The 10,445-nt window shown below is 40.6% G+C and overlaps 1 protein-coding gene across 2 annotated transcripts in view; it reads right to left on the bottom strand.

Annotated features, from left to right (window-relative positions):
- The window catches only part of pparab (peroxisome proliferator-activated receptor alpha b), a 50,721-nt gene that overhangs the window by 15,627 nt on the left and 24,649 nt on the right, over positions 1 to 10,445 (bottom strand). For both annotated transcript variants that reach the window (XM_032522727.1, XM_032522729.1), the window contains exons 2-3: positions 8,067 to 8,315; positions 5,860 to 6,023 (exon numbers count right to left, since the gene is read on the bottom strand). In XM_032522727.1, coding sequence (XP_032378618.1) covers positions 5,860 to 6,023; positions 8,067 to 8,274 — 372 coding nt within the window. In that variant the 5' untranslated portion in view covers positions 8,275 to 8,315. The remainder of the gene's footprint in view (positions 1 to 5,859; positions 6,024 to 8,066; positions 8,316 to 10,445) is intronic.

Genomic DNA, 10,445 nt, shown 5'->3' with positions numbered 1-10,445 from the left:
GGACAGTGCGGCCAGATATCACAAAGAACAGATAAAGCCTCAAAACCATACCACAAGTTTTTGCCTGCATAGTAAATAACTTCCGGATAGGATGTATGGGCAGAGCCCTCAGGAGGGGACACCACATGCCTTGAGTGCTGATCTTAATTGAAGGTAAACAAAAAGAGGAGCGTGGTAGATTGAACGCGTTTTGTGAGACAGAAAAGGGTACCAAGTCAACCTCACTAAAAATGTCTTTTAGACAAAGAACCCCCTTTGGTTCCCACTGTGGAGCTGTTATAGACCTTCCACCAATCAGAGGTGCTGTATTGTTGATTAATGGAGAAAATGTGTGCCAGTTACAAGCTATATGGCAGTATTTTTTAAGCTGATCTCCAACTTTTGAGCGTAGCTGGCATTGTTTATTGGAGATATTGGCAAAAAGAATGTCATGGAGTAACCAAGGCTTTGTCATAGCATTTTCTAAGGTACACCAGGAAACCAGGTAAGGAGGGGTCTTAACACAAAGGACCAAGAATAATGTTTAAAGTTGGTAAACATAAATTTTAACCACAGAGATACGGGCTTGAATAGACATGGGGAGACCCATCTATCTTTCCATATCTTTCAAAACATTGTGAAGAGCAACAGAATAGTTATGTTTAACAATCTGGTTTAAACAGGGGAAGACCTCAATGCTTAAATATTTAAAATGCTTAACAATGCAGAGTTAGCAGAGATGATTCAATTGCAAGCAGAATCATTATAATGAAGAAGTGCAGACTTTGACCACTTCATTTTAAAGCCTGATAAGCTTCCATAATTCCATACTAAAAACCAAAACATTGTCTGCAAATAGTAAGAGGTGATGCTGTTTATTACAAATGCATATTGGTGACACCATAATTGATTGCCAAATAACTTGAACCAGATGCTCTAGAGAAATGACAAATAGTGCAGGACTTAAGGGGCAGCCTTGGCGTGAAGATCTAGAAACTGGAAACAAAGAGGAGGAGGTGTGTCCGTTTAAGACTTGGGCTGAGGGGTTAGAATACATAACTTTAATCATACCAATGAAAGTGTTACCAAAGCCCATCACCTCTAAAACTGACCATAGAAATGACCACTCGTTGCGTCAAGAGAGATAAGTGACATAAGTGTCTTGCTGTCTTCTGCCAAATCAACAATGTGAAGAAGGCGTCTAACATTATCTGTTGCAAGTCTTGCTTTTACGAATCCTGTTTGGTCAGAGCTCACTAATTTTGACATATGGAACTCCAAATGACGGGCTAGGAGTTTTGCAAAGATTTTTAAATCAGAGTTAAGCAGGCTCAGAGGTCGATAGCTAGAGCACTCTGTATGACCCTTATCCTTTTTCAAGAGTAAAGAGATCAAGGCTTTGTTAACATCCTTTGAAAATTCGCCCTTCTCAATAGAGAAGTTAATCATGTCCAGAACGAATGGGCCCAGTTGTTCCCAAAAAGTTTCATACAATTCCGGGGGGATCCCATCAAAGGCTGGTGACTTTCCCTTTTGCATGTTCTGTGCTGCCAAGCTTAGTTCCTCTAACGTGATCAATTTGTCTAAATTAACTACTGATTATTGAGGCAAGTCAAACGGATTAAACCAGATGTCACAAATTGGATAAAATGTCTGAAAGGATTCATTTATTTCAACAGGATCAGTTCTAATATTACCATCTGAAGATTTAATAGCGGGAATATCTGCAAAAATGGTCACAGGACCTTAATTTCATGGAAAGTAGATGACTAAGTCTAGCACCCTGAAAGTAATAGCGCTGTCTGGTTCTATGAATTAGAAATTCAGATTTTTGTTTCAGAATGTTGTTTATTTCTTTCTTGACTAGTGATCATTTTAAAGCTTTTTGGTCAGTAAAATTAGTTAAATTAGTTAAATTATTAGTTAATAACAATAAGTCTAATCTGGTGAAGTTAGCTTCAAGGTTCTTTAGTTGAAGTGATCTAGCTTTGCACGCATTAGAGCAGAATAGTGTGGTATTGCTCCAATAAAACCTTTTATCGCATCCCGCAATATTGTGGAGTCGCTACAGAGCCAACATAACTTGAGTGATGTAGGATTCATTTTTCAGTAAAGCTATATTTAAGCTCCATCTAGCAGCACGTTGAGACAGATGGTCTGGGGTGGGGACATCGAGAACCCCTTTATGGTCAGACAATGCCATTGGGAGCAACACCGCTTTATCAATTAAATAAATAATTGAGAGGATGCCCAAAGAAAATTTATTCTGGAAAAAGATTTATGTCTTCCTGAGGAAAAGGAATAATCCTTACAGGTGGGATTAACTGCATGCCAAATATTTACAAGTCCCAAGCTGATGGCCCATGACTTTAAAGCATTTGTTGCTTGTTCCTGAACCCCAGTGACCTTTGCGTTCAACCAATCAATATTTGGGTCCCACACAGTATTGAAGTTCACACCACCAACAAAAGAACAGTCCGTCAACTGAAGTATTTGATTGGTGAGCATACCATAGAAATTGTCATCAAAAACATTAGGCGCATAAACTGACACAAGTGCAATTTTCCAAAAACTATACTCTATTGTAGAAATCACAATTCTGCCTGTACTGTCTGACCAAGACAACGAAACTTTAAGCGGAACTTAAAGCGTAAGATTCCGTTTGACAATAATGGTCACTGCTTTTGTTTTTGAACTTGCAGAGGAGGATGCAATTTTATGATACAATCTGTTGGCTAAGCGGCCGGTATCAGTCTGTAGCAAATGCGTCTCCTGTAATAATACAATGTCTACAATTCTCTTTTTAAGTAAGGCTACGATGCTGGCTTGCTTGTGAGGTGCATTCAGACCACCACAGCGCCAAACTGAAAATATAGGATCACCAATTATCAAAAAAGCTGCATTTAAATGAAAGTACAAGTGGAAAAGCAACATGTTACTGTCTTTCACTTCGTTAAATCCTAACAATAGTGCATCCAAAGTTAAGTCCATCAACACACAGAACATGCAAGACAGAACAAAAACCGACGAGAAAGTGACACAAAAGGGAAAGTGTGGGGAGGGGGGAGAAACATAGCCAGAAGGCTATGAACACTCAAAATAGGTCTGTGATCAAGATTTGAAAGGAGCAGAAAAAAATTAACAAAAGCCCAAAGTTACCTGGTTGCAACAGCAAAAGGTTCCACACTAAACTGACTTTAAAATAAACACAGTCCTTGTCAACAAAAATAACAAGCACATTGGAAAAGAGACTCTAGTGGCCTAATTAACCTATGGAGCATGGCTATATTAAACATGATAGATATGTCATTCAAAAACAAAGTTTCTGTAATCATATCAGATAACAATGCAATAAAACTAGGACACATCAAGAGATTAAGACAAGCCAAGAGTCCATGTTTATCAGGCAGTTGTTTTAATCCTGATCTTCTTCCATGGTGTTCTCTGTGATGGAATCCGAGGCGCCGGCCGTCTCCGCGGCAACAAGAGGACATGCGACCCATTTAATCTTCAGCATCCTTAGCGAAGGTGAGAGCTCTGTACTGGAAGCCTTCCTTGATCTTCAGTGTTGCCAGGTAGAGCAGGAAAAGATCCAGACCCTTGACTCATGCTGAATCCATGGTTTGATTAAAGGCTTGCCGCCGCTTGACTTTGAAGTTGCTGTAGTCTGAGGAAAAGCAAATAATTCTGTCCTACATGTCTGCTAGCTTGACCTCCAGCTCTTGAAAAGCGTGGCGATGGCTATTAAGAATAGAATTGAGTTGCTTTTCAGAGTAGTTTTTGGATCTGTCTACATCAGATCTGATAGAGGCTTGTAGTCAGAGATGCTAGCTGAGCATGTTTAACAGTTAGCTTCTCGTCGTTGTCAATCCCCACCTGTTGAATCTGAGACTGAATCTGATAAAAACGTGGTCCAAGGTAATTTTTCTGTTTTTCCAATAATGCCTCTGCAATGGCATCCGTATCGCTGCTTTGGGTTTTGTTCTTGTTTGCTATTCTGCTTTAAATGGCTCTGTCAAGCACAAACTGATAGATAATCGGAGTTGGAACCATTTAACACAACTATTTGACAAGGTTGGCCCAGGAGCTACACCTTAAGCCGCAACCTCTGGTGAGCCGATCACGTGACTCCATCAACCAAGTCTTTATTAAGAAAGAAGATTATTCTTAGAGCAGCAGTTTATTTCCATATAAATGTGTGACAATATCAGACACATAGTTTCACCATCCTCACTTACACAAGCTTGACAAAAACACGGTTTCAACTTTGGCGAGGAACAAATAGAGCAAGTGGCATGACTACAGTTGGCCAGAGGGCAGAAAATGGCCTGGGGAGTTGCTTAATAAGATATTTAGCCATACTTAATAGCAAATTGCAATTTCATCCAAAACTGTCACCAAGCGTGCCAAATGACACAAACACACACACAATATTTGAACAATATTACAAGATTACACATGGTGTAATGGGACACAGCGGTGTTGGTGGGAAACATTTCAACCATGAGCATGTGTCAAGTGACCGTGACTGACTCTTACCTACTAACTTCCAAAATAACACACACACACACACACACACACACACACACACACACACACACACACACACACACACACACACACACACACACACACACACACAGGAAAGGATGCAAAAGAGAGATACATGTGTGTGTGTGTGTGTATGTATGTAAAGTTGTTTACAAAAATATAACAACATTTCAGATGTGATATTTAGTTTGTGCCATTCTCAGTGGTTTGAAGTGGGCCAGGTACTGTCAGACATTTACATGCAGCAATCAGCATCAATTAACAATTGGTAGTAGATTTTAAGAAAGTCAATTCCAGTGGGCAACGTATACTACATTCTGCCTTCTCTCTCCTCCCATTTCCGGTCACTTCTCTACTCTTCAACTTGAAATAAAAGCCTTTTTTCCTTTCTTTCTTTCCATAGGTCACTGCTATTATGTACTTTTAATGACCCGTCCTAAATGTAGATGTTAATCTAAACAAATTTACCTTGGCTTTTGTGATGATGTTGTTTTAGAGCTTTACCACTTCACTCTGCATAGGTCATATACTTTTGTCTCTGCCCTGTGGACACGACCAAGGCCTTTGTCCAGTGTGGATACATCTGCATTGATGCACGGAGCTGCTGAGTTTATGTATCACTTCCTGACATTCATACTCCTATTGCTTTCTTGGCTGACACATTTAGCTCCAGCCAGTGAATTCACAGTGTGGAGGTGTAGAAAAGTCACTCACTTTGGCTACTTTCCCTTCAGCGACGGATAGAAAAGAAAAAATGTATAAAGAATACACAATACTGACACACCAACATAAGCTCTAAAACACATGCAAACACACCTCAAGTTAGACTACCGGTATCTTTGTCCTTGCATCTCAAAAAAGACCCTTGAGTTGTTCAACATGACTGGTAAACAATTAACTCAAAGATTACTGAGCGACCACGTGTTAAGGCCAAGCCTGGTAGTTCTGATGCTTTAAGAAAGTATTATCAGTCACAAGACACACTGCCTCTGGATTTCTGGTATGTCCTACTTCTATTCAGTGTCTAGAAGTTGGTTAATGTGTAGTCCAAAGGCAATTTGAGATTCTTGGCTTGTCTGTGCTTGAGTGTGGGTTACACTGGGAGGGAGAGTGATTGACGGATATTGACAGAAGTATTGATTGATGGAGAGAAAGCAGTAGTAAGTAAAAAACATTGTAGGGGGAGAAGATAAGAGAGACAAGGCATGTGTGATCACTTCGGATTCAATCCTCACAATAATGTCCATACGCTGGACTAGTCACCATTGTTTTAGGTGAAATATTGAAATAGAAACACCTATATGACTGTATAATTAATCTTTGTCTCACCTTGCAGCCCTCGCATGCATGGACTCCATAGTGATAACCCGAGGCACGGTCAGCACAAACTCGACACTCTAGATTGAGCGATGAGGAGGCAGATGAGAACTCCTCCTGGCCCGCTGGCATCCCATAAACAACCGATGACGGGCTGGATGCTGGCGTCAGGGCATCTAAAAAACACACGCACATGGATGATTACATGTGTCATCGCACTACTGCCCCCTAATCAATACACAAATCTTAAGGCAAACAGTGCACTCGTAGCCAATTAAAGGATAAGTCTGGTGATAATGTATATTTTTCTCAGTGTCAACAAAATCCCATGATCCCACTGATTGGCCAGGTGTGTAAAGGAGAGAAAGTATACAGGAACTTTAACTTGTCTCTCAAGCTGTCTTTTGTAAATGGGGGTTTGCCGTGATCAGTTTCATGATTGGTGCCAGAGTGTTTTTTTTAAGTTTAACAACTTATGGGCCTATCCTACTTTGTCATAGCCTGCAGTACACAGGATATATGCTGATCTTATCAATCTTGAAAACACTACCTACCTCAGCCCTAATGAATGCATCTCTACTGTCTCACTATCCTGTGGCAAGGAACTAGTGGAATATAAAGTACAGCTTGAACTTTTTGGCCTGTTCCATCACAGCAACTATTTATTCAGAAATATTAGCATGTTGTTTGCATATGGTTGCCTGTAACAAGCATAACAGTGTTGGAGTAGCGTTACAGTTCCTTCTCGTGGATGACAGGTCATGAGCTTGCCAACAGTCTTCTATTTCCACCTTGTGAAGGCAGCATAGTTGGTAGAACTTGCTTTGTACACAAATAGCAAATGTAAAATGGTACAAAACAGCGGCACTAAGTCAAATCACATGAGTTGGTCGAGAGAAGCCAGAATGGGGATAAGCGGCATTTGGCAGCGGACCTGGAGCTGTGTTCCTGCGTGGTGCAAGTGCACATGTTTCAACTGATCGTGGACAAGAAAAGCATGTCAGTGTTTCTTACGCTTTTTAGGACTCCTGAACACCCATAATACTGAACACCCTGACTTTTCAATGACATCAAGTGTTTCCGTGATGCCCTCCCTATACTTTCCTCACTTTTCTCCTCCCCTTCCATCTCCCTCACTCACACCCCCTATTCTCTCATTACATTCTGTACTATTTACAACTTCTTCACTTGTTGCATACTTCGGTAGTAGCATACATGTCACAGACGTCCATGTCACTTTTATTTAAGGAGGAAACAGTAGCAAAATGTATTATTTTTTCATTGGATATGGGGCAATGAGAAGGGCTGGAAGAGGACAAAGAGGCAAAACAATAGGACAGAAAATAAGAAGTAGATAAGCAGAGAAAGAAAAGAAGACATGGGGAGAAAATAGGGAAATAAATTGGCAGGAAAATGCATCAACTCACTCAGTAAATCAGAGACAAGACGAACAAACTGATTATGATCAATGGACTATTGCCCAAAAGGGTAAAGCGTGTGAATCAGACGATCTGAGTAAACAAAGGGCTTTTTAAGGATTATACTGTAGTGCAGCTTTGTTGAAGGTCAAGGCAAGAGGTTAAATTAGCCAAAGTGTATGCCCTCTCCGAACATTCAGGTGGAGCAAACAAGGGATTAAGAGGGGTAAACTGAAGGACTCCTGCTCTGACAACAGCAATGACAAGGAGATTACACTGAACTGCCAGGGACACTTTTCAGAACCAGAACCAGAAATACTTTATTGATCCCTGAAGGGAAATTCTATGTTGCAGTTGCAAAAACAGTATAAATATCAAGTAGAGATATAAATAAAGAAATATAAGGAGTGTGGATATGTACGATATTTACATGGTTAAAGGAATGTTATGATCCGGTATTTACATAATTAAGGAGTTGTAATGGTGAAACAAAGCTGTCATGAACTTGCTCTGCGACAGTCTTTCAAAACTCTCCCAACTTGCATGATTTGAGAGAGAGTATAGTTTAGTTATGACTTAGAGTCCAAGATTCACACACACGTGAGAAACAAAAAGACTGTTAAAAAGTTAAAAGTAAGAAAACAAAAGAGGGAGCAACTGCAATATGCTGCATGCACGTTGACGCATGCGTACTAGTTTCAAACTGGGAAATGCCAGTATAGGGGCAAACTCCACATTGTCATTTCACCATTATTATGTATCTAAATAGATGATTTCTGTTTAAGGATTATGAGACTTCACCTAGAACAGTGGAACCTTCTGAGCCATTGCTGGAGGACTGGTATTCAGGGACATCAAAGGAGCTGAGGGCGTCATTGTCAATGGACTGGGAGATGTCCTGGAGCTCCTCCATTCCGCCCATGAAGTTGTGATCGGCGCACAGGGGGCTGCCCAGCACCGAGTCCTCCAGGGGCGAAGGGGGGTGGTAATGGCTCTCCATGTCGACCATAACAGTGGAGGAGCGGGATGGCGGCACTTTCACTCATCAGACTGGGGACGGAGGACAGGGGAAGGGTGCAGGGGGAAAAGAAGAAGGTCAAAGAGGGTATGGAAACACAGTAACCCTAACAGGCAGACAGGGGGAGAAAAGATAATAAATCATTTCTAAGGTCACCTCTGTCTGAATTTGTAGAGAGTAAGCTTGCTAATATGTAATGTTTATTATGTTCACTATCATAGTTTAGTGTGTTAGCACGCTAACATTTGGTAATTAGCAATAAACACAAAGTACATCTCATTAGACTTTATGGAAAATTTTGAATTATTGGAGAGATTAAAACTTTGACCTGATGATGGTGAAACAAAGTCAAGGGATCATCAAAGTGATTACCATTCATCCTGAGGGGGACATGAATGTCTGTACAAAATGTTATGGTAATTGTTCAGCAAAATCTTGATGACTGACTGAAATTACCATGTTACGGTAATTTCAGTCAAAACCAAAAATGACAACCTCATTATGGCACAAGAGGAAAAGCAGCGAGATCTACACACTCATTGGATACATCATCTGGAAACCCTGAATGTTTGTATCAAATGTTTTGCCAATTGATTTTAAAAGATGTTGATGTATTTCAGTAGATAAGTGAAAATGTATACTGGCAGCACTAGAAGAAAAGTTAGGGAATCACCAAAGATTTCAGGGGGACCAGCCTCTGGGCCCGATAAATTCCTGTACACACTTCTTTGGCAATTTATCAAACATGTTGAGATATTTCGGTCGGGATCAAAATAGTGGACCAACTGACCATTGCCACCCACGAAGCTGAGCCACAAGCATTACTAATAACTAATGACATCATTGTCACCATCAACACCACAGTGTTTCACGCTGTTTCGGTGCACATGATTCAACATAGCATACAGAATGCATTCAGCCCTAATGAGTATTGCTAATGCAACGTCTGGCCATCCACACTGACAGGTGCTGCATGTTGCTATAGTGGGTCTGCAGATATGAAGGGAATAAAGAACGCAGGGTATCTTATGACATAACACAGACCCCTCTGCTCATGGGCTATTTACTCCTAATACAGTAACCTTATCCTTGAGAAACTCATAGTGCGCCCGAAAGAGAAAGACAAAGAAGAGAGAGACAGAAGGGACATGTGGGATGAATATGGGTCACTAGGCTGGCTTAGGCCGTGCTGTGATAGGCTAGTTCTGGGATTGGCTTTAGAAGAGACATGATAGCCTGGCTTGCAGTAGAAGGGTGAGATGTTGCTGAATTGCACAGTGGGAACTGGGAGGAGCTTGCTGGTTAAAATTAAGACTATCAGAGGAACATCACATATTATAACTTCATACATCCGCATGTAAACTGGGTCAATCTTCAGTAAGCCCTTCCCATCAGGCCCCACTAAGAACATCAAACAAGGGGGAGGGAGTGGGTGCAGTTGAGGGTGGCTATATGCCTACAAGACAGCAGCTGCTGGTTGTTATCAGGCATTCTACACCTTTACACAAGACCACTTTTAGTTTAATCTTAACTTACCCTGTACTGTGCAATGTATTGTAGGTTGTTTGAAAAGAGAGACTGACTGCAACGTTTCTGCCCTCCGTGCTCCCTGTGAGTCTATTTAAAAGATCTATCGACAGGCATGAATGGTATTTCATTGAAGCAGCTACAGAAAGTATAGATTATTTGCATATAGTTTCACTTTGAGTGCAGAAGGCAAATAAAAATGAAATGAAATTAACGTGATTCTATGCGGTATGTGGCAGTTAATAATAGTAGTAATAATTTTTCAGTGACATTTTATACCTTCAAGCAGGAGGGAAAGGTCCCTACCACTTAGGGCTGGTAGGTGAGGGCAGCATGACCAAAAGCAGATTAATGAATTGAAACATAGACAAATGTGTAATAACAGCACAACAACACCTCTAATTCCTTGGTACGACATGGATGAATGTGGATATGAATAAGCGGTAAGCCATCCTTTAAAACCGGAGAGCTTTGCAAATATATTAAAGCGCCCATATTATTCTCATTTTCAGGTTCATAATTGTATTTTGAGGTTGTACTGGAATAGTTTAACATGGTTTCATTTAAAAAAAAAAAACATGTTTTTGTTGTACTGCACATTGCTGCAGAACCTCTTTTCACCCAGTGTGTTTAGG

This window comes from Etheostoma spectabile, chromosome 8, assembly GCF_008692095.1.
Source record: "Etheostoma spectabile isolate EspeVRDwgs_2016 chromosome 8, UIUC_Espe_1.0, whole genome shotgun sequence".
NCBI lineage: Eukaryota > Metazoa > Chordata > Actinopteri > Perciformes > Percidae > Etheostoma > Etheostoma spectabile.
Note: the sequence above shows the minus strand (reverse complement) of the source record. Positions and strands in the feature narration are given on the sequence as shown.